This window comes from Antechinus flavipes, chromosome 3, assembly GCF_016432865.1.
Source record: "Antechinus flavipes isolate AdamAnt ecotype Samford, QLD, Australia chromosome 3, AdamAnt_v2, whole genome shotgun sequence".
Classification (NCBI taxonomy): Eukaryota; Metazoa; Chordata; class Mammalia; order Dasyuromorphia; family Dasyuridae; genus Antechinus; species Antechinus flavipes.
This window is the reverse complement of record NC_067400.1, coordinates 339,493,174-339,518,363: the sequence shown is the minus strand read 5'-3', so window position 1 is coordinate 339,518,363 and position 25,190 is coordinate 339,493,174. Positions and strand designations below refer to the sequence as shown.

At 39.7% G+C, this 25,190-nt stretch overlaps 2 protein-coding genes across 5 annotated transcripts in view; one reads left to right on the top strand and one right to left on the bottom strand.

The window, feature by feature from the left end:
- Nucleotides 1–25,190, bottom strand: part of LIMS2 (LIM zinc finger domain containing 2) — an 82,126-nt gene that overhangs the window by 17,646 nt on the left and 39,290 nt on the right. For all 4 annotated transcript variants that reach the window (XM_051985687.1, XM_051985686.1, XM_051985684.1 and 1 more), the window contains exons 2-4: nucleotides 20,782–20,941; nucleotides 19,116–19,182; nucleotides 18,115–18,235 (exon numbers count right to left, since the gene is read on the bottom strand). In XM_051985687.1, coding sequence (XP_051841647.1) covers nucleotides 18,115–18,235; nucleotides 19,116–19,182; nucleotides 20,782–20,937 — 344 coding nt within the window. In that variant the 5' untranslated portion in view covers nucleotides 20,938–20,941. The remainder of the gene's footprint in view (nucleotides 1–18,114; nucleotides 18,236–19,115; nucleotides 19,183–20,781; nucleotides 20,942–25,190) is intronic.
- Nucleotides 1,083–17,031, top strand: GPR17 (G protein-coupled receptor 17). The gene is given in 3 exon segments (XM_051985688.1): nucleotides 1,083–1,356; nucleotides 14,737–15,563; nucleotides 15,566–17,031. Coding segments are annotated over 2 exon segments (1,014 nt in total). The 5' UTR covers nucleotides 1,083–1,356; nucleotides 14,737–14,770; the 3' UTR covers nucleotides 15,787–17,031.

The window sequence follows — 25,190 nt, the reverse complement described above, 5'->3', positions numbered from 1 at the left end:
AGAAGTAATGTTTATGGTGTTTTCTCATCTTCTCAACATTAGGGGAAAAATGTTTTATTTCCCATATCCTTTGGGGGATGGAGGTGGGTGGAGGGGTTGAGGGAGTTGGCTAAGTTTAGAATCATTTTTTGAGATTTAGTGTCACCAATAGAATAAAGAGGGAAAGAATTTGATTGAACTTGGTTTGGATTTTAAACTATTGTAGACTTAAAAAGAGAATTATTTTACTGATCTTCTGTATGGCCAGAGAGGAAAGAGAAAGTTTTGGTCAAGGGATTAAGGAAGAAAGAGTGGATTATAAAATCATTGTCACACACACACACACACACACACACACACACACACACACTTTCAACCATATCTAAAACACACTGCCCCCCTTTCCACCTTCCCTAGATGTAAAAGAGATGATAGAGAAAGTCCTGGCGCTCACTTTATGGGTCACCCCTATTTTTATAAAATGGGGAGTCCCAGACTGAGCCGAAGTTGCTGTGAAGGATAGACAGCACCCTATTATTAGGAGGTGTGCAGCTGTGTTCATCTCCAGATAAAGGAATCAATTTTATTCAACTATACTTAATGGAGGCTAATTATACAGGGCAGGACACAAGGACCCTACAGCAACTGTCCTGAATGAGTCTCCTCTCATTTGGCCAAACAAGGGCCCTTCAGCTTTTCCCACTGGCTGACTATTATCACCCCCTCCCCATTCACAAACTCTCTTGCTGCCCCATAGACCCCCCTCTATTGCCTGCCAAGTGCAGTCTTAGAAGCACAGACTCGTTGCCATGGTAGCCAGCCCCTTTGCCCCCCATTCCCACTATTATGGAATTATCCCATTCTGAAGCGTCCTGTTGTGTCTATTAATACCAGCCAGATTCACCCCTCCAGCCCCAGCCCCTAGTTTTTCTACCTCTGCTACAATAATCTCAGACTCAAGAAAATCCAAGATTCAGGGTTCAGAAAGGGTTTGGCTCTGGGGGCGTGAGGGGGAGGCGGGGAACACAGTGGAATATTCATAAATATTAGAAAAGCAGGAGGAGTTCCCCTTCTTGACAAGGGGTTCTATAGGGATGAAGCCTGTCTTTCATAGAGGGGAATGGGCCCCCTCTCTTCCCTCTCACACTCCCTCCCTCCCTGCAGCGTGAAGTTGCTGCTAATACCCAGTCCCGGCTAACTGCCTTCTTTATATAGGAGGGCTCCCTCCTCCAACCCTCACTGAGCCTACAGCTGACCCTTCTGCTGCAGTTCCCTAAGAACCCTCCGGCTGACTCCAGCCACTTTGCTCTTCGCATCTGAGAAACATACTGGACCTCATTCCTGAGCCTTTTCCTTCTTCCTTGGGAATTGTGAGAGGTAAGGGGACTAACGAGAGAGGGAAAACCCTACTTCCCCCCTTCCCCCCCCCCCCCAGTGCAAAGAAATGAGACCTATTAAAGCTTGAAGGAAAAAAAAAAAAAAACAAAGCTGTAAGGAAATGATAGACTACTGGTGATGTAACAAACTAATATTCTAAGCAAAAAAAAATAAGCTGGTGTGGAAAATCCATTTTAGCGTGATCTCTTCTTTCCATCATAAGTCCTTTATATAGTTTAATTTTTGGCTTTCTGAGTCTCAACCTGACTTAACCTAGCTATTTCTTATAGTACTGGTTCTTGGCCAGACTCTTAATTAACAGGATACCTCATCTCTGGATCTGACTTTATTTATCCCCTGGATTGGCAGCTAGCCTAGATGCATTCCACAGATCAAGAGCAACATCTGTGAATCTGTGCAGATTTTTCACCCTTACATATATCCTTGCTTTAACATCCAAGAATGAGGTGTTTAGGAAAAATGTTCATCTAAAAAAAAAAAAAAAAAAAAAGAAAAAGAAAAAAGAAAAAAAGCTTTCCCCAACCCAGGGATCACTCAAGAGCAAAATCTCTGAAGTGTGGAAATCTGAGTTCAGTTAGTGTTCCTAATCTGATTTTACATTATTCAAAGTCCCGTGTTACAGTCCAACTTCTCATGATTGCTGGTGGCCTTGGAAGGCAACAACTCCTTCAAGAGCCAATTCTTTCATTGCAAAGCCCACCCAAGCAGATACTATGCATTTACATAAATGCTTTAGAAGGCAAAAATATGCCTTAAACCTAGACTCTCTTTTCTGCCTGAGTAATGCCGTGACAACCACAAGGTGGCTGTCAGGTTCAACCAGTTTCTCCTGTGACCTTCTTTAGATTTTGATCAAATAAAACCATTGCCTTTTGGGATCAAAGTGGACAGCTATCCAAGCTCTAGGATTGGACCTCAGCTCTAATTCCAAACCCTAATTATCAGTTTTCCGCTCTAAAAATGAGATTCCTTATATTTACTTATTCTTGGAATATAATTGACTACTTGAGAAATTCACTCTTTCATTGTTCATGATTTTCAGGCCATTTGAAATTGGGAAGGAAGCCAGGACAAGGAGCTAGAACACTCTATAGCCAGGGTCCAATCACTCCTTGGCTGCTTTCCTGAATCTATCCCAGTCAGGCAGAGGAATAGACCAGATGACCTCTCAAGGCCTTTCACAAGCTATGTAACCTTGGCAAGAATTTGAGCAAATTAATTTCTCCATGTCCCAGCTTTCCAGTCTTTGGAGCAGGAATTGTATGCCCAATTTCCAGGTTAACATAAATGCTTGATAGAACAAATTCTCATGCTGTTCTCATCTAAAAGATTCAGATCTAACCATTTATTTGACAATTGGCAGTTTTGGACTGTTATCTTTTCAAGTATAGTTTATCTACTCCCCACTATCCTTCTAGAAAAGTTCTACTCCCAATATCTTAGCATGATGATGAGGTGACTCTATGTTCTGTAGTCCATCATCAGTAAAATGCCAACTTTGACCAATGTTAGAATTGCTTCTAGCATGGGCTGGTATGTCTGCCACCTTTGGGTTAGTCTAGCTAGGTCCAGAAAGGTTCACTGTCAGAAAACTGACTACCAGATAGCTCTGTCCATTCTTTTCCCTCCTCTCTCCCTTTCTTCCTTCCTCTTTCTCATCCTTTTCTTTTTCTTTCTTCCCTTCCTTTCTTCCCTCCTTTCTCCTTTCATTCTTCCTCTTTTTTCTTTCTTCTTTCCTTTCTCCTTTCCTTTTTTCCTTCCTTCCTTTCACTATAACAACTCATAATGGCTCTTTACAAAAGCATCAGTGGAAAGGAGCATCTACATATACTTGATGTGGATTTTTGACATATACCCCTTCTCTTTTTTTAGTTTTATGAAGAAATTGTAATTGACACATTTTGTTTTTCCATTATTTATATTCCAAAATTCATCCTTTCCTGTTCCTCCTCTTAGAGAGCCTTCCCTAGTGAAAAGGAATAAAAAGAGAGGGAAGAAAATGACAAAACTAACCAATATTACATCTAAAAAAAAATCTGATATTGTTACAAAACTTTAGTTTTTCCATCACTTCTGCAAAAAAGGGAGAGAGGAATTTTCTCATAACTGCCACCTAGATTATAAGCATTTTTAGGACTGGGACTGTCTTATAACATTCTCATTATCATTTACAGAGTTGTGGCATAGTGGATACAGCTTTGGACATAGAAACCTGAGTTCAAATCTTATCTCAGAAAATGTATTAGCAGAGGGACTCTGAGCAAATCATTTAAACTCTAATTTATTTTTTACTTATTTATAATAAGAATAATAATAGCATCTACCTCCCAGGATTGTTGTGAGAAATTTATAAAGGCACTTCACAAACTTTAAAACACTATATAAATGTTAAATAATAGTAGTAGTAGGTGGTGGCAGTAGTAGTAGTAGTAGTAGTAGTAAAAATTAATGTGAACATTAAATAATATATGATCTATTTTGGATCACTCTTTTTTTTTTTGGATTCACTCTTAAGACAGTACGATAGAGTGAATAGAGAGCTGACCTCAATGTTAATATCTTATTTAATTCACTTAATTCTAATTAATCTAAGACTATAAATTAAAGAGTTGATATAGAATAAAGGGAATTTCCTGGGCATTTCTAAAAACGAATTTAAAAAACAAACAATAAGTAATTGATTCTAGAGATGAGTAATATTAGAAAGCTCTTACACTAAAGTTCAAAGAATAATTAATACATTACTAATACAATTATACCAATTAATACATTTGGAAGAGGGGGGGATTGAAATGGGGAATGGTAATCCTGAATTACATTTTTACCTCTAGACAATACCCTGTCCAGTCTCTGTTCATTTTTGCTATCTTTCTTTCAGACCATACTACTGACACATACATAGCTGTCTCCAGAACATTTGTGCTCCTAAGATCACCAATTCTGACACTGGGATCTTTTAAGGGAAAGTTCTTCCCTAATATCAACAATGTCTTCTGGTATCTGCCAGTTGATTGTGTAGCCTTAGGCAAAACAGCAAATTTCTGTAAGCTTCAATCCCCCCTCAACCAAAAAAATAAAATAAAATGATAGGTTTTTGAACTGAAAGGGACCTTGAAGAATATTTAATCTAAGGAGAGCACTTAGTCTACTATTAGTGAGTAATAGAGCCTAGTTTTGAACTCAGGTTCTGATTGCATATCCAAAGATCTTCTCTCTCTAGATAATGTCTAAGGTGCTTTTGAATAGCAACATTCTATAATTCAATGTCTGAATGTAAAAAAAAAAAAAAAAAAAAAAAGTGCAAATATAGGCAAGTCCTCTGTGATGGGACAGAATAATTTTTATTTCTTCAAAGCTATTAATACTCTCTGTGGAACATTTTCCAACACAGCACAAGTTAAGATCTATCCTTGGGCAAAACTGAAGCCAGATGGGTAGTTTTGCTCATAGTACCTTTTCCCATATCTTTTTCAGAGTTGCTTGAATCCTGAATCCCCATGAAGAGAAGGAGGCAGGGGAATGGAATTTTACCCTCTTAAAGGCAGTCTATTCGAAAATGATTCCTCCCTATTTCCCTTCCTATCAATATTCGATAGGTTCAGTGGCCTAATCTCAAAGCCACATATTAAATTAAATCATACTAAATTCTAAATGGCTTTATGAATAAATTAATGGGGAGAGTGGAGGAAAGAGTTAAAATGTAGCCAGGAATTAAATTTTATGCCCATACCAATCCAAAGAAATAAATAAGTAAAGCTATATTTCAAGTATCCTGGCAGGCTAATAAGGAAGTGGAGGAGGCACATATTTGGGGTTTTTTTAGTATCTATAAAATCACAGCAAGTAGGCACCTGCTTCCCCATTCATATACGTTTGCATTTGTTCTACTGATTAGCTACATGAGTACTTTGGGTCATTTTCCCTCTATCACACAGTGTTCTCTGTCTCTGTCTCTCTGTCTCTTCCTGTGTATGTAGATAGATCTGTCTTCTTTCTTCTCTTTCTCTATCTTTGTCTCTCTGTCTCTCTCTCCCTCCCCGTTTCTGTTTCCCTTTCCCTCTCTCTTTCTCTCTCCCCCCCTTTCCCCCCCCCCCCCCTCTCTCTCTCTCTCTCTCTCTCTCTCGCTCTCGCTCTCTCTCTCTTGCTCTCACCCTCGCTCTCTACCATATCAGGATGGGCTCAAGGAATAAACTAAAGGAAACTACTATTAAGAAGGTCTATTTACCAGTAAAACATCATAACCCATACCAAAGATCAATCGCTTTCCTCTCAGCCCAGATCCTTGGATTATCTATATCTCTGCTCACCCCTGTTATGATCTATAGGATTTTATTGGGAACATAAATGTTAAAAATAAAAGCAGAGATGTGTAAGGCCACAATTAAAAATGCGAAAGTCCAGCTCATTTAACTTTCACACATTCACACCCAGGGCCTTTTTTCTCGGTAGTGAAGGAAATAAGAAATAGAGCAGGAGGCTGATATATGGAATATAAGGTCCCCCCAAAGGGAAGTCAGAAAACTGAACAATGTCTCAGAGCATGTCTAGAGAGCAGTAAAAATCACAAGCATATAAAAGGAGAAGAAGCTACTTTCTCATCAGAGAGCTAATAGGGGTCAGTAGCTGGACCACTTCAGGTCAGTACAGTGGTTTAAAAGCAGAGACTGAGGCTGTTCCCAGCCCTCTTTTTCTGTTTTCCCAGCTTACTAAAAAGCTTGATTTTTGAGTGACTAGTAGGAAGGAAGCAGTGGGAGTGCAGTAAGTGGTGTGGGGGTGAGTTTGGAATCTAATCTTCTTTCCATATTCTGTTTATTTTGCTTCTTTAAAGTACCAAAGTCAAAATTCGGGAATGAGTCATTTAGTAAAGGAAGTGTGAGGTTTAGTCTTTCCAGTGGCATCTCTCTGAGTCACTCTTGTCTAGAACTCAGCCCAAAGAGAAGTGATCTGTAAGGGACTTTAGCTCCTTTTTCAGGAAGGTGAGGGGCCACTGTCTTAGTAACTTTGGTTTTAGGTGTAGATCCTTGGAATAGAAAGCAAGGGTGAGAACTCATTGCAAGCATTCAAGTAGACTATGGGGGATGATCAATTGGGGATGTTGGAGAAGAGGGGTGGGGAGTTGGCTCTTGACTAGACAGAAGTTTGGAGCAGATGACCTCCATGATTTTTTCCAACTTCAAGGCCCCCTACAAAGAATGGAGATTATTTAGTCCAATCTCATTTTGCAGATAAAGAAATTAAGATTAAGGAAGGGTAAGTCATTTCCCTATGGCTCTTCTGGAGGATGACCAAGAGTAGAGCTGAGATCCCCTCCTTCCCAAAGAATACATCATGTTAACCTGATAGGGAATTTTGACAGCTGTTGCCTCAAGCTCTCAGCCCATCAGCCAAAACACTGGCTAGCTATGACTTGTAGAATAGATAAGGAAGGAACAGGTGATAATTTCTCATTGGATCTTATATGATATATAAACTCTTGATGTTGAAAAATATGTTGTCAATTCCTGGTGATATGGCCTGTTTCCCAGCCCCTAGACAGGTTGGTTCTTAATGGCTAAAAAGGCAATGGTCTTTAAAAGAAAATCTACAGGACAATCTATTTTGTTGAGTTGGTCATATTATTAAAGCTATGGCATATTCCCAATGTGAGTTAATAGCATTTATTAAGTGCCTACCATGTGCCAGGCATTGTGTTAAGTGCTATGTAAAGCATTGTCTACATGTCAGCTGTTGTTTTTGTTATTTCTGTCATTACAGCTGTGCTACAAGAGCCAATGCATGCTCGGGGATGTCCCTAGCTTGAGATCACTGGTCATCACCCCATGTTACTGTCGGGTAGGAAACTGGGGGAAGGGCAGATCTCGCTGTCAACACACAAATACAAAAGGTGATCCCACATGTCCTCTGTTAAAACGATTCTATGTGCTTTCTGTTTCATCTAAGCAGACAATAGGTGGCCAGGCTGTCTCTCTTGCCTCTCAGCATCCTTCCTACTTGTCCCCAATGCTTGTGTGTGCTATTTTTGTTCCTCTGGAGCCCCATATTCTCTCTTTTCTTGATAGTTTCTCCTCCTTTATCTGGATTTATTCCCTGCTGAGTTTGTAACCTTCTTAAGAGTCAGGAAAATTATCACTGAGTCACAAGGGGCAGGAATTGGCCAGCAAAGAATCTAAATAAAAATCAAAATGATAAACTATAGAGCACTGGTGCTTTGTTCAAAGTACCTGCTACTCCTTGCCATCAGATAAATTTATAAAAATAAGAGTTGTCTATAAAAATGTTTCAGGTTCTTCTCAAGACTTGCAAATATCAGTCACTTGTACATGTCTCTCCTGAGCAAAGATCACTTTCTAATTGATATTAATGGTCCCATTAATTGTCCCTATCTCATCTTCCTACTAGGTCCTCAAAGACAGGGAACTCCACGCCATCAGCACCCAGCATGGGGCCTTGCACACAGCAGATGCTCAATAAAAGAGTCCTAAACCGAACATACTTTTATGCTGACTTTCTGTACCCTCATAATCACAGTTCTACTCAGAGTTATATTTCTAAACATTACCATAAACTACAGTAATGTGTTTTTAATGGAAAGCCAGCTGCCACATGAACATGAGCGATTATTGATGGGATCAAGGACTGTTCCTTTAGGAATATTCATACTGAATTAATGAAGCATATGGCAGACCTTCAAAGTGAACCTTTGGTCTCTTTGACTAATGGAAACTGATAATTGTCAGACCATAAATTTTAAGTGTATTTTTTTGGCTGTAGGGAGTACTGATCTGTGCTCTATGCTGCAAAGAATATGAAGATGCAAGTAATACTGAAATGTTTTCTGAAAATAAGAGTGATAATAGACAAATCTTAGGTGGGTGACAGATAACATAGTTAGATGAATTCTAGGTTGGCCAAATGACCAGGCCTAAGAAGTTTTCATAATGAACAGGTACACATTATGAATTGAACCACAACTCTAGGGAGGTCTCCAGGATAGTAACTCGGGGAATCTGTTCTTTGTACTATACTATTCAACATTTTTTTAAATCAACAGTTTAGATGAAGATATAAATGCAAGCTTACGAAAAGCACAGATAACACTAAGTTGGGAAGGGAGTAGCTAAGCCATTGGATGATAGATTCAAAAAGGTCTCTACAGGTTAGAATAATGAACTGAATTGGAGATGATGAAATTGAATCAGGATAAATGTGATGTTCTTGAGTTTCAAAAAATTAATTTCACAAGTATAGGATGTGAGGTACAGTTAGACATTATGAAAAATATCTGAGGGTTTTAGTTTTAAGTTCAATATGTGTTAACAGTGTGACATGGAAGAAGGCCAATCCAAGAAGATTTGACCTTATTCTGTAATAAAAAGACATATCATGCTCATAATTAAGAAAATGGTGGTCCTGCCATACTCTATCCTATGTCATATCAGGAATATTGTATTGACTTTTAGGTATCATACTTTAGGAAAAAGTTGATGGGGTTATTTGAGGTTATTTGACGGAAAAGATATTAGTTAATTCTGCTTAGTTCCAGAGGGCAAAACTAAGAGCAGTACATGGACAATGGAAGATGCAGAGAGATTTCATCCATATATAAGAATAGCTTTCTCATCAGAGCTATATCAGAATGAAATGTGCTGCCTCAGAAGACAGTGAGTTCCCCCTTATGAGGTATTCAAGCAGAAGCTGAAGGACCCTTTGGAAAAGATGTTATAAAATTTCTTTTCAGGTGTGACTGGATAATGCCTGAGGTCCCTTCTTTGCTGGATACTGTGAATCTTTACAAATACAAAATATTCATTAAGACAAAGAGTTCTTAACCTGATGTCTATAAATTTTATGTATTTTGAGAACTATTTCAATATGACTGGCTTCCTTTGAAATATTGTGTATTTTATATATATAAAAATAGACTTCCCCAGATAGTCAAAGGGATCCATAACACCAAAAAGGTTAAGGAGCCCTGCTCAAGGATCTCCCCCATATTCTCACATAAAGCTGGCATGGCAGGTATTATCCCCATTTTAACTCAAGTCTCTAGTGACTTGTTCTAGATCCCATAATTAGTGAATGGCCCAACCAAGACTCAAATCATTTCTTCTTTGTAGTCCTAGTCCTCTTCCCTGACATCATTAGGGCTCTCAGAATGACTTCTGAGACAATGTGTTTTAAAAAAAAAAAAAGAAAGAAAAGAAAAAATCTAACTTGCTCATATTCTCTTTGCTGATTCCTATGTCACAACTGCCATCTCAGTCATTTGGAAGGCACTAAGAGGAAGTGCATTGGAATTAACTGGAATTTTCCCAGAAACAATCGATGAATATCTAATTTACAGCAGCCCTATGCTTTTTGTGACAAATGTCTCTTCAGAGAAGACAGAATGATGGACATTCTTGTCACATTCTTGTGACACACACACACCCCCCAAAAAAAATGAAGAAGGGGATAGAGGTCTAATCATAGTATATGGCGTCATATACTAATTATTTCATATATATATATGCATATGACAATAGAAATAGGCACATATGCCATTATTGGAGTTATTTTATGCTTATATGTGAGAACTGCTTTATAAGGTTATCTGTAATGTGGTCTGTAGGTCTAATGACCTAATTTAGTAACTAAACCTCCCTTGGGTGAGGCTCAAGATGGTTCTTCCTTACACTTTTTTGTTTTGTTACATCAGAATTATAGAGAGGTTATTTGGACTCTATAAATGTATACAGTAGGTAGTTAAGTGGAAGAGTGGATAAAGCACTGAATCTAGAGTCAGGAAGATCTCAATTCAAATCCAGACTCAGATACTTACTAGCTGTTGAGCCTATCTCTTAACTTCTGTTTGCCTCAGTGTCCTTATCTAGAAAATGAGAATAACAGCACCTGCCCCTCCCAAGATTGTGGTGAGGATCAGAGAAAATAGCTGTAAAATACTTAGCACTTTATAAATGTTCAGAACTTCATAAATGCTTTTGATGATGATGAAGTTCCTTAAATTTTAAGGTCTTTCTCATCTTTACCTCCCAAACACTATCACACTGGACCTTTTTATTCCTATACTAAAAAACTATTTTGAGAGGATTTTCCTGGAATGTCAGAATTGAAAGGAATCTTTGAAATCATGATGCCAGTCCCCTAATTTTACAGATAAAGAAACAGAGGTTGGGTGGCAGAGCCAGAATTCTAGGTATTCTGACTCTCAGGGTGAGTGTTCTTTCCACTTTTTCATGTTGTCTCCTGTAAAAATCAGAATGAGAGTCTACCTTGGGAGTGTTCCACTTCCTCCCCCACAAATGAATCCATGTGCTCAGAAGAATGATTTGTAGCATGCAACCTATCACCTGCTGCTTTGACAAGAGCTATCAGAATAGAGAGATGTGGGAGAAGCAGAGGGAAATTGCATAGAAGAAATTAGGGCTTTTTTGACAGATTTCATTGTAGTTGACATTCTGGCATGAAGAAAGAATACTAATGCTGTCACTAGTTCCTTTCTCTTTCTGTAAGTGGGTTTGGAAAGGAGGTGGAAGTGGGTACTTGGGGAAGACCAGAAGAGGATGAGAATTTTTACTCAGGAGTTAAGAAACACAAATAGAGCATTATACCTGGTAAGATCTCTGAAATGTTATGAGACCTCCACAGCTTTATAAGCCTGCTCCATTCCCGTCCACCCCACAGCCCCACTCTGTACAACTCACACTTAGGACAAGTCATTACAGCTAACATCACAGGAGTCCGTCTGCAGGTTCTAGTGCCATAGTCTTCATGGGCACTATACATAAACTAAGTCAGGAAGATTTGGGCTCAGTTTTGGCTTCTGATGTTTACTATGTTTCCTTGAATAAGTCATTTAAACTCTCCAGAACTCAATTCCCTCATCTTTAAAATGGAGATATCAAAAACCTTTTTAGGTTGTTCTGAGGATCAAGTGAAATAATATTTGTAAAGTACTTAGTAGACACTATAAAAATGTTGTATTATTGTTGTTGTTTTCTGTGAAATGAGAGAGTTGGACTTGATGACTTTAAGGATCTTTACAGCTCTGAATTTATAATCCTTTGATTGTGCAGAAGTGCCAGATGGATTTGAACAAGTATTCTGAAACATGGGTACTACAAGATAGCTGATGCTGCCTGAGTCTTCTCTCTCTTTCTCTCTCTCTCCTCTTTCCTCTCTCTACCCTAACATGGTTATCTTATTAGCTCCCATGGATTCAGTTATCACCTTTATGGAGACAACTCCAAAATCTACTTATCTAGCCCTCCTCAATCTCTAGACCCACTTCTCCAAATGCCAACTGGGCATATCAACGAGAATATTCTGTAACTATTCTCCAGAGTCAATATGTACAAAACAACATTTATCTTTTTCTCCCTTTTTATTTTCTTGCAGTCTCAGTGTAATCCTTAATACTTTTTGTGGTGCAATACTATCTTCCTGACCCCATTTGGGGTTTTCTTGGTAAAGATAATAGGTTTGCCATTTCCTTTTCCAGCTCATTTTACAGATGAGGAAACTGAGACAAACAGGGTTAAGTGACTTGCACTTAACTAGTCACTGCTAGTGAGTAGCAGTCACATAACTAGTAAGTGTCTGAAGCTAGATTTAAACTCCGGAAGATGAGTGTTTCTAATGCCCAAACCAGTGCTCTATTCATGAAGCCACTTAGGGGTTCTTCCTTAATATTTTACTTTTGCTTATCTTCCAAATTCAATCAGTTGTCAACTAATTCTCAACATCACCTTTTACATCTAATCCCTTCATTCCATTCACATAGTCATGACCTAATTCAGGCCTGCATCTCCTCTTGTCTAAACACCTGTAATAGCCTCCTAATTAATCTTTCTACCTATAATCTTTTCCTTCTCCCAACCATCTGACACACAGAAGCTAAATTGACATCTCTAATGCACACACATATAATATGTATTTCCTATTATAAGATTGCATGACAGAAATGACAATGCTGCTGCTGCTGATTTTCCTTAAATTTTAAGGTCCTACCATCAAACCTCCCAACTCTATTAAACTGGATCTTTCTGTTCCCATAATTTAAAAAAAAAAAAAAAAACTATTTTGAAAGTTCTTTCCAGGATGTCAGTAAAGGAATTCATGAGCCCAATCCTCTAAAGAAAATACACAAATGTATACATTCATACATATATATATGCACATATATACATACATATATCTCACAGTGCCTGGCACATATTAAGCATTTAATAAATGCTAATTGATTTGTTACTATGGCTTTAAATGAAAGGCATCTTCAACAAGTTTCTGAAGATTTATATAATTTGCATACACAGTATGCAGCTCTAAAGGAACTGGTCCTGTACTATTGTGGGACTCCATGAAAAAGAGATATAGCCTTTTTGCAGAGGGAACGCAGTTAGAACTTTTTTTTCTTTTTGCCATGGTTATCCCAATTCTGACAAGCCAAATCTGAACAGGATCTTTGAATTCAAGATGATCTGGAAAGTTATGTTGTCAGAAAAGGGCTAGTTCCTTTCTCTAGTTTCTCTTTTTATTCTTGGAAGAGTCATGCCAAGCAAATGAGGACAATGAGGGCAGCTGTGGGTGTAGTTCTTGTAAATGGATAAACTAATGGTGCAGAAAGTGGCCAGAGGTAGATGGTTGCAAAAAACAGATAAAGAGCCCTTCTGCATCTCTGCCAACGACTGCTTAGGAGATTCTGTTTGCTCTGGGAGAATGGAAAGACTGCCTGTCATCTGCTTGTATCTCTAGTAATGGAGAGCTACTGAAATGCCTTCTGAATAAGGACAAGGGCAGGACATTATTGTCATTAAATTGTTTGCTGGGAATTATAAAGGTATTGTTATCAATTGAGAGAACATTTTTATGTCCTCATTAGCAGCCACTCTTCTAATAAACTGAAAAAATGTATGAAAACTTTTTTTTAGTTAATAAAAACAAAAATAACAGTAATTATTGCTGCAATTTATATATTACTTTAAGATTTTCCAAGTACTTTAACATATCTCATTTGATTCTCACAATGACCTCATGAAGTAAGTACTAGAGGGCTTTATAATACCAATTTATGGATAGATGAGGAAAGTGAAGTTCAAGGAGATTATATGATTTGCCCAGTCACATAGTTGGTGAGTGGGTATGTGTAGGAGGTAATATTCCTGCCAAAGTCTTTCTGACTTTGAATCCAATACTCACTCCTCCATGCCAGAGAAGATCCTGAAAAACAATTTTGCTAACAGTAATGTCAGGTTTACCTAACATTAATGGCATAAACATCCTAATTAGCTATCGTTGTTCAGTCATGTCTAATTCTTCATGACTTCATGGATCATAGCACACCAATGAAGTTTTATTGGCAAATATACCAGAGTGATCTGCCTCTTCTTTCTTCTATGGATTAAGGCAGACAGACATTAAGTGACTTGCTCAATATCACACAGCTAATAAGTATCTGAAGTCACATTTGAACTCAGGTCTTCCTGACTCCAGGCCCAGTACTACATCCACTGAGCCACCTAATTGCCTAGTTAGCTTTAATAGGCAATAAATTCCCACTTAACAACACCCAGTTTTCTTCCAATAGATCCAAAGGAGTTTCTTATTGACGAGCTCTGGAAAAACCTGGCAGAATCTAGTATATAGTCAGAAAAACACAGAAGCTGGGAAAATTTGTCTTAAGTAGTGTCCTTTAACCTAAATGAATAAAAAGGAAGAAAAAAAGGAGCTCAGAATGTTTGATGGAGCCTTTCTTTCTTTCATCTGCCCAGGGGGTATATAGGCTAGATAGTATGATATATGAACTCAGCATTCTTGACTCCTGCACCCAGGCTAACCGTGATTGAGTGGCTGGGTATTTTTAAGGCTGTGAGCCAAACATGGCTTTTCTTTCCACACAAGCTACACCCCCACCCCAATTCAGTCTAAGCAGAGATCCTAAATGAAGCATTGTATATGAGAATTTCTGTAACAAAAGACTCTTGTGACACCCAAACAAATTTGTCTGGGCATCAATAAGCCTCATTAAAGAGGTAATTGCAGCGGTGGAATTGTTTATCTAATTAATGTTCCAGAACTAACAGAGGCAGCCTCAAGAATCCTCAGAAATTGTACAAAGCCCATGGGAGGAGGTTTGCCCTCTCTTTATTTCATAAATCTCAAAATCTTGAATTCATTTATTTCTGTTCATGAATCTTTAGACTACTGGGGATTTCCTGAATCTAATCATGGTTGTCTAAAGATTAAATTCTGGGACCCATAAACCCTTGGGGTCATCCTAAATCTGGACCCTCACTCGGTCCAAAGAGTGCATTTGGCTTTGTCAGCTCCTGTGTCATCTGATCCTCTGCTTCTTTTCAGCATTTTTCTCTGGGCTCCTAACTTGAGTTGAAGAATGAAAAGCCTGGTGGTGGACCCTTCCAATCGCTTCAACAACTCCCTGGATGCTTTTGAGCAATGTGGCAAAGAAACACCCTTGGAAAATGTTCTTTTTGCCTCCTTCTATCTTCTGGATTTCATCCTGGCCTTTGTTGGCAATACCCTTGCCCTCTGGCTCTTTATCCGGGACCAAAAATCGGGCACCCCAGCCAACGTTTTTCTGATGCATCTTGCTGTGGCCGACTTGTCATTTGTGCTGGTGCTTCCTACCCGACTTGTTTATCATTTTTCTGGAAACCACTGGCCATTTGGGGAAATCCCCTGCCGCCTTACCGGGTTCCTCTTCTACCTCAACATGTACGCCAGCATCTACTTCCTCACGTGCATCAGCGTTGACCGCTTCCTCGCCATAGTGCACCCGATCAAATCCATCAAACTCCGCAGGCCTCTCTACGCCCACCTGACCTGCGCCCTCCTGTGGGGGGTGGTGGCCGTGGCCATGGCCCCGCTGCTGGTCAGCGCGCAGACCGCCGAGGTGAACGGCACAACCGTGTGCCTGCAACTCTACCGGGAGAAGGCCTCGCGGAACGCGCTCGTGTCCTTGGCCGTGGCGTTCACCTTCCCCTTTGTCACCACTGTCACCTGCTATCTGCTGATCATCCGGAGTCTGCGCAGCGGCCACAGGGTGGAGAAACATCTCAAGGACAAAGCCATCAAGATGATAATCATGGTGCTCATGATCTTCCTGGTGTGCTTCGTGCCGTACCACGTGAACCGCTACATCTATGTGCTGCGGTACGATGGGACCGGGCCTCCTGCGAGGCCCAGCGCGTCCTGGCCCTTAGCAACCGCATCACTTCCTGCCTCACCAGCCTCAACGGCGCCCTGGACCCCGTCATGTATTTTTTTGTGGCTGAGAAGTTTCGTGACGCTTTGTGTAACTTGCTCTGCGGCAAAAGGGCCCTGCCTCTGCCCCCAAGCTTTGAGGGGAAAACAAACGAGAGCTCCCTGAGTGCCAAATCTGAACTGTGAGACTGGTATCCGGACAGAAGATACTGCCCCTCCGTGTTGGCTAGGTGCGCCTCAGGAGCAGAGACCTTCCTCTGGAAGGCACCTCTCCGCGTGTCAAAGTAGCCGAATCCGGCTCCTCCCCCCAAACTCGGCTGCCATCCACTTAGAGAAAGCCGGCTCCAATACTGGCGGACCACCATAACCCACTGGAACACCTCCACAGCGGTTTCACCTGTTGCACGGATCCTAACAAGCTCCTAGATTTCTGAAAAGCGAGGACTAACACGTGATCAAACAAAGACTCCTTCCCCCTCAGAAGAAAAACTTTCAGCTCTGCTAACTTACAGTTACTAGATACCCTAATGATCTCATCCTAGATAAAGCCGGGAGGGACATGAAAATTAGAGAACAATGAAAGTCTTTCTCTAAGTTCAAAATCGACACCAAGCTATTGACCTCATGTTAAAGCAAGAGTTGGGGGAGCTATTCCCCAAGACCCCAAGAAAAGGATCAGAAAATTGCCTGAGTGAGAGAGAGAATTTCTTTAAATGACTGCTTTGATGTATGGGGAAATGAAGGTGAAGGAGGAGGGATGTGAGGAGGAGGAGGAAAGAAACGTTGTAGTATTCACATTATCAGGTTTTTGGCTATAGATATCACCAGCTTAGTTAAGTCAATACAGTATTGTAGACTATACTTGGTGGTTGATTACAATTGGACCATAGAGACCAACTTAGGTTGGTCCCCAAATGATACCTTATGTGTGTAGCCTAAATCAATGGCAGACAGCTTTTAGTTCTGCTCCGCAGATTCCCTGATCTAATTTTTTTTTTTAAGTGGCTCCTAAAAATTCATTTTAAGACTTATTCTGACAATCTCTTTAAAATTTCCCAACATGCATCCTGTACCTCGTGTGGAGTACACGGTGTGGATCATGCATATCTTAAATAGAATGCAAACAGGATTCCATTTGACTTAAGGACATGAAATCCATGTCAGCAAAACCAAGCCACCCGCTCCAGCATGCCTTTTTTCTAGCCCCTAATGATCTCAAAATGAACCCAAGGGAGTCTATGCACCCTCCTCATTCTGTCCTACTTGTGAAGTTCACCCCATCCCCACTCCTTGCCTCCCATTTGTACAGTGATTTTCCTTTTTTTGTACCTGTATATGTGGATTATAAATATGCATAGTTTCTAAAGTGTAAAGCTGTATCATGTTGTTTTAATAAAAAAATTTTTCTTCCCTTTACTAGCTACAAGGAAATCTCCTTTGCTCTTCTTCTACCCCTTCAATCAATGGACTTCATTGGAATGATTGACTTCTCATCTGTTTTCTTCTTAATAATTCTAGCCACCATGTTTTCCCAATCCAAAATGTGACATTTTCCTAGGGTTATCTTCTTATGCCTAACCCTTAAGCCAGTACTCCCATCCCTTTTTCCTTTTTATCACATAATACTTCACTCTCCTTTACAGGCTCCTTGAACCAGAGACACTGGTCTACTGGCTATTCCACAAACAAGACACTCCAACTGAGTTCCAGGCATTTTCTCTGGCTGCTCCCTTACCTGGAATGCTTTCCCTCCTCTGTTCCAACTATTGATTTCTCTAGTTTCTTTTAAATCCCAATTAAAATACCATCTCTTTACAGAAAGTCTTTCTCAACGCTTCTTAATCCTATGCCTTCCTTCTGTTATTTCCTATTTATCCTGTACTTAGCTTGCTTTGTATATATTTGTCTGCATGTTTTCTCTGGCCTTGGATTTGAGCTCCTTGTGGGCGGATTGTCCTTTGCCTCTTTTTATATTTTCAGTGCTTAGCACAGAGAAGTCATTTCCTAAATATTTATTGATTGACTAGAATTCATATAGCTCTTCCTACTTTACAGGCAGCTAGTGGGTAGAACAAGTCAGAGGTATACTGGCTGTATTTCTATGTTCTCATCTATAAAATGAGGATGACAATAGCACAAAATTTTTACAGGAATCAAATGTCATAATACAAAAGCATCTTGCAAACTTAAAGTACTATGGAAATTTGAGTTATTCAGTTAAAACTGTGACCCTGAGAGATGGTTGGATTAGGCAGAAGTTGCTCCCATTTGGAGATGAAGAAACAGAGGCTCAGAGAGGTAAAGGTTACTCCAGGTTTCCCAGATCAAGAGGTGAAGATCTGGGATTCATATCCAAGTCTCCAGCATGTTTCTGCCATACTCTGGTGGCTTCCATATCAGTAACATCTTAGTTCAGCTCACATCCCCTCTCCAAATCCTGTTTTCTCCCCCCTTGCTTCCTCCCCAATCTCTACTCTTCTTCCATTGCCCAAGTAGACCTCAGCTCCTTCTCACCTCCCAGCATTCTTCACAAAGCCCAGGTCGGCAAGAACCACATCACACAATTCACAACGAAAGCATTCTGGATGCCAATTGTTGTTCATTGCTTTGATGACACGGCCAATAATGAATTCTCCTAGAAAATAAAAAAAATCATATTTGAGTAAGAAAAGAAATGCATTCACTACTACTTAACAACTTCACTCTTCCTATATTTTCTTTGTGGTTTGTCAGATTTGTTCCAATGTACTATTCCAGGAGATAAAAAATAACCTCCAACAGGGAAAATAAATCTACTTTCTAAAGCAAGTGCCAAGAAAATAACTGTGTTTCGTGTATGGGTATGCCATCTCTGGATTACATTTTCATTTTCTCTCAAAGTTGGCCCTTCATCCAACTCTGGGACTCTGCCATCTGTCCAGTCAGGATCATAATAGCCTCACCTTTCCCCTCTTGGCTTCTACAGAACTGCAAATAATTATCCTAATTCACATTTCCTCAGAGATCTGTTCTCAGCTGATAATAAGATAAGGGTTTATGTTTTGAGGAGAGGCACCTGGATGGTTCAGTGGATAGAGTACTGGGCCTAGAATCAGGAAGACCTGAATTTAAATCCAGCCTTAAATGCATAATAGCTGTGTAACCCTGGACAAGTCACTTAACCTGAATTCACTGAAGAAGGAAATAGCAAACGACTCCAATATCTTTGCCAAGAGAATCCCATGGACAGAATTGGCATGTGATGGTCCAGAGTCATGAAGATTCAGATATGACTAAACAAGACGCTGCCAGCAGACTCAGAAAAGGAAGTGGGGTTGGAGAGAAGAGAGCATCTATTTTTTACAAGGAGTAAATGAGTAATTTTCCCATAACTAAATGTCAGGCACCATAACAAACAATGGGGGTGATTCTTCAGGTTCCCTGCCCCACATCCCTCAAATAACACCTGCTCAAACATCTCTCTTTCCTCTAAAACCAAACCCCTTGCCCTTTGCTATCTCATCCTCATTACTTACCACACGTCCCACAGCAAGGTGCAAATAGCATTTGGAAGTCATGTTCACAATATTTTCGACCTTCGTACTGTAAGAGATACACAGAAGGGGTAAGAGATTCTGGGGTACCTTTATTTTTTGATTCATTTATCACAGAACATATTTCCATCGTATTTCTCCTCAAAACCCCAGATTTTGCACATAAGCCTTAAACAGGCAGCATTGGAGATCACTCAATCAAAAAGGAAGAAACACAAGGAAGGAACCAGAAATGGGAGGAACAGAAAAAGGATAAGAGAAAGCAAACGGATAAAGCCAGTGAGGGTCATTTCAGCCCTTTAACAAATAGAAGGCAAGTTGTGGCAAATATCAGAGTAATTATTCTATGGAACAAACAGATAATGATTACTGGGCACCTATTCTTCCTTAAGCACTTAACATCATGCTGACCCTGGAAAAGATAGAAGACCTAATCCCTGTCATGAAGCCATTTATGGTCTAAAAGGAATAAAATATAAAGGGAGAAAATGAATATGTAGTATTACATAAACACATTAGAGAGGTGTGAATCAAAATGCAAGGTGAGGTCTAAGAAAAAAGGTATCTAAGAGGAAGGGAGAGAAAGGAAAGAAGGTAGAATTTGAGTAGGGGCTGCAGGGGCAGCGAGGTGACACAATGGTAGAGAGCTGGGCCCGGAGTTAGGAAAGCTCCTTTCTGAGTTCAAAGTCTCAGTCTCATACCTGGGTGACACTTAGCAAGTCATTGAACCCTGCTTGCCTCAGTTTCCTCATCTGTAATATGAACTAGAGAAGGAAATCGCAAACCAATCACCTGTATAGGTGCTATTACATTTTACAAATGAGGAAACTGAGGCTGAGTGCTGAAGTGACCAGGGTAACCCAGCTAACAAGTAGCCAAGAAAACCCCAAATGGAGTCCCAAAGAATTGGAAACAATTGAACTGATTGAACAAGAAAGACTGAACTGATAAAATATGGCAGTAATGTGAGGGCCAGACATCATAGCCATGGTGGTAAGTAGAAGGAATGTGTAGAATTTGGGGTAACAGAGTTGTCCAGTTTGTCTGCGTAATAGGATGGACAAGAGATGAGTCTAGAAAGGAAGAGTGGAAGCAAATGGTAGAAAGTTCCGAGTGCTGTGCTCTGTGGCACTACCTACGGGGTAAAAGGCACAATTAGAATTGAGTTTCAGACTTGGAGGAAACCTTAGCAATCCCTTTTGGTTACACCTCCTTACATTTAAAAAATGTTTCTTTTTTTCCTGTTTCACTTCCTTACAATTTAAAACAAATTATTTGTAAGTATAAAGAATGTTACTCCACTAAGAACACAGAGGTAGTAAGTGTTCACCTTACTCTCCACACAATAATACTCTTCTATCTCAGAACTTCAGCTACCTGGTTTTTCTATGATGGCAAAATAAAAATTTAAAAAAAAAAACTGATTGCCAAAGGGGGAAGTCTCAGATGCTTTGGAAGTTAGAAACAAGGCTATTCAGAGAAAAAAAGAGCAGAGCAGATCCAGCAGCCAGTGAGAAGAAGTGAGAGACTAAGAACAAAGCAGCATGGGGCAGCGGAAGGTTAGAACAGCAGCAGTCCATCCCCCCGAAGGAGCATGCAGGGTAAAGGCCCAGCCATAGGCCAGGGCACCATAGCAAACCATCCTCACCTCATAGAAGAGTCCATCTGGGAACTGCCGGAAGCACTGGGCGCAGACGAAACAATTTTCATGATACAGCTCCCCGTTGCTATTCACAATCCTTTCAGATGGATCAAAACGAGCCTGACAGCGCTGGCATGTGGCATTTGCCAGGGCATCAGACATGTTACTGAATAAATGGGGAAAAAATCAGTCAGGTTCTGGATGACATCCAAAAATGATAACATGCTAGAGGGGTAAAGGGAGCAAAGTTTAGAGCAACAGCTCTCTCATTCTTTCTGTTAAGAATTTTTTTCTGTAATCCAGGCCTAGAGCTAGGAAGAGAAAATGTCCTCAGTCTCAGAATTTCTCTGTGTGTTATTACTTATTTGGGACCACAGACACTAGGAACCTCATATAACAGCATTTGTGGCCCCACTATTTTACAGATATAGCTCAGTCCCAATCAGGTCCAAAACCTGAAACTGAGCCTAGAGGCCATACTATCTTTAAAGAAACAACTTAGCAGAAGGAACATAAAAATGGGACTTGGAGTCAGGAACTCCTGAATTTATGGCCTATTCTGATATTTATTAGCTGGGTGACCCTGGTCACTTCAGCACTCAGCCTCAGTTTCCTCATTTGTAAAATGTAATTGCACCTATACAGGCTATTGCGAGGATCAAATGAGATGATACAAATGACATCACTTTGTAAATCTTAAAGCAATATGTAATTGTTAGCTATTATTGCTAACAATTAAAAATAAAAATAGGAATTCCACATCAGATTAGCCCCTCTTTCCAGGTCAGAATTTTGTCTCTGACATTCATTCAACAAGTACTTATTAGGCACCTGCTGTGTGCCAGGTATACACGTAGATTATTGGAGATCCAAAGAGAAAAACAATACATTCCTTGTCCTGTTTAAATTCTATTTTATTGAGAAGAAATATGTACACTGGTAAAAACAAAAGGCAGACAAAGGAAATAGTAAGTAATTTCAATGGAAGGATAATGACAGGCCCAGGGAAGAAATGGCACTTTAGATGAGTTCAAGAAAAAGCCAAGAAAGTTACAAATGTGGTTACATTTTTAAAAATAACATTACTTCCTTTTCCCATTGGCTGTCAAATGGAAAAACAAGTGACCAACAGAGAAGGAAAATTGTGTTGATATTAACTACCAATTTAGCAATGGGCAAGATGCATTTGGGGTTTGAGGGTTTTGGTTTTTTCCTGTACCTCAGACAAATCAGAAATAAACAGGAAATCCTCTAACTCTGAAATCTGAATTTCCTAATTCAGTGACCCCTGAGCTGATGACATAATGTCATTCCCAGAGCCCAAATACAGCCTTTCAACACACCATTCTCTGCCCAAGAGCCCAGACTTTATTATTATTGCTTTTCCCATCTCCCCATGCTACATGGTTCTCCATCTTTCAAGGCCTAGTTCAGATCCCTCCACATTCATGAAGTGGTCTCTAATCACATTAGCCTACAGGGAGCTTTCTTTTCTGTAAATTCCTGTGACATTTAGAGTCTTTAACATACAACTTAGAGTAGCCAATAAAAACACAACAGAACACAAATAATGTGAATTTGTGGTTTTCTAAGTCAACATGCATCCTGCATTAATTTATATTGACACCACTGTTTTAGGCAACTCTCTAAGACTATCATTTGCTGAGAAAGGGAACCAAAAATCTTACTGCAGTTTTAAGTTAATAAACTGCACTCTGATATCTTGTACATCAAGAAAATCACAGGTTCAGAGCCTTTCCTTAAGTCACAATTTAGCACTGAAATGCTGTGTTAATTTGGTATCCTTCAATTGGGCACCTTAAAGCCTGTATATTATATCTGTTACTTTGTTACATACTACAAAGCCACTTGAACAGGGCCGTGTCCATAATGGGTATGTGACAAATATCTGTTAATTGATTAACTGCTTGTTACCTCTATTCTTGCCTTACTTGTAAGGATAGGGCTTAGTTATAAACTATTATCGATGTTAACAAGTCTTCCAGCTAACTATTAACCTAAAGTAGGGTTCCACTATCGCTCAGCTTTTCAAATGCCTTCTATGATTTTATTACATATGGGAAAAAGTCTAGGGGTCCCCAAATGCTCCTTTCTAGTTTGGCTTTACAATACTCTCTAATCTAGCATTTAAGGTCCTGCATAATATTTTTCTCATCTACCTCCCTAACTTTATTTGACTTTAATTTTCTGCACACATTCTTCATTTCAGTGAAACTCAATTTATTAATTCTTTTTTAAACTGGAAGAATGGACAGCTGGAATGGTAGAATGGTGCAGTGGATAGAGCTCTGGGATTAAAACAAGAAAGATTCATCTTCATGAGTTCAAATATGGCCTCAGACACTTACTAGCTGTGTGACCCTGGGCATGACCCTTCTGTTTGCCTCAGTCCTTCATCCATCAAATAAGCAGAAGGAAATGGCAAACCACTCCAACATCACTGCCAAGAAAATCCCAAATGGGATCCCAGAATATTGGACACAACTGAAAAATGACTTAACAACATTATCTGAGTTACATTAACCATATGGATAAAGCAAGATTGTCATACAAAGTGGGGAGAGAGGGGCAAAGGACCAGGACTTTTCACTAAAAGACCCTTCCCTTCCAGTTACACATAATTCTCATATGAAATTTAATGATATAACTGAAATTTTAAAATAAATAACCACCAGGGAGTTAAAAGCCCCTCAGGCTCAAACATCCTTCCACTGATTGCAACATGAATAGAGCTGTTCATTCATCATAGCCTCCCTCCCATGACACTGGACCTTCTATGTGTTATCACCAAAATATGTGGAACAGGGCCTGGGAAGATTCTGAACCAGGGGAAACATGTCAGAAAGATAAATCAAAGGGGCTTATCAAAGCACAAGGGACTCACAGAGAGAACTGTAGTCTAAGGGTCCCCAAATGCTCCTTTCTAGCTTGGCTTTACAGTAGCCATCAGCTCCTTTCTAGCTTGGCTTTACAGTAGCCATCAGCAGTATGTGAAGGGAACAAGAGTGGAAGAATGAAAATTCCAAGTCCTCCCCCTCCTTCACACATTCCACGAGGGAACAGAGAATGCAATGTCTGCCTGATTATCCCCCAAGGAGAAAAATGCCACTCCCCTTTCTCTGCCCCCATTCCAAAGTGGACAACAAGCAAGATAGAGCCAAGGGCACGTCTGAGAGGCAGACTAGCCAAACCACCAAGTTGTGGGAGGAACATAACACTCCCCTCTACCCACCTCAACTCTCTAAAATGCCAACATTGTCAATTAAGGTTCACAGTGCTACTGACATTTACAATAATTTTGTGTGTATGTACGGGTTGCTCACCCTCTGATTGCATCAAACTAGCAGGGAAATAAAATGGACTTGCAAGCCAAGTTCTTCTGGCATACTCACTTGTCCCAGAAAAATAAAGTTATGGGTGTGGAGGTGAGGGAAGGTTTTGGGAAGCAAGAGGGATAGGAATTAAGTGTGTCTATGGTTCAATCAATCAACAAGAAGTTATTAAGTGTTTTCTGTGTACAGAGCACTGTGCTAATAGCCAGGATTTCAAAAGCAAAAATCCTGCACTCAAAGGATTTGCACATTCATGGATTGTAGTAGTTTACTATCCTACCAAGGAGTATGAAGTTATGTTTTAGAGAGGCTGTCAGAGACACTAGAGTATTTCCATCTCTGATATGAGGCAGAATTATTCCAACTACAAATTAGGTCATTGGATTGGGACACATCAGCAAAGGTTCTTTAGTATGTTGCCATGATCAACAGAAACAGTCCCTAGGCCAAATGGAAGAAGAAATGATCAGAACTGTTTTCTAATGTTTCTGCAACTTTTCATATAGAAATGTGACTTAATCTGTATTCTGAGATTAAATATGAATATTTTGTAAGGATATGAGAAGGGAAGACAGAAGGAACTACCATAACACCAATTAACACAATCACAGAAAGCCCAAGTACTTTAAATGAATCAATTAATTTAGTATCTAGTCTTAAAGAATTTGCCTAAAAAGAGGTCAATAAATCTTTAATCAATTAGAATACAGTGTAATTGCCTCTGTGTCCACTCTCTCTCACCGATCCTGTGTATGTGTGGGAGATGGCACCCCAGAGTTTACTATTCTTTCAATAACACCTTAGCAAATATCCTGGCAAAAAAAAAAAAAAAAAGTCAATTTTTGATTGTTAATGGAAAGCCCAGCAGTAACTCAAAGTACTAGAAACCTAGCCTCTCAGGGCCACAGATCCCAGAGACAAGCAGGAGTCAGCTGTCCTCTGGGCACTCAGTCCACAAGTGCCAGTGCCAGTTGGGAAATCAATCTGAGAATAACTAAATTCAGTATCTCTATCTTCCCATCCTATTTGCATGGTTAATCAAAAATTGACTATAAAAATGAG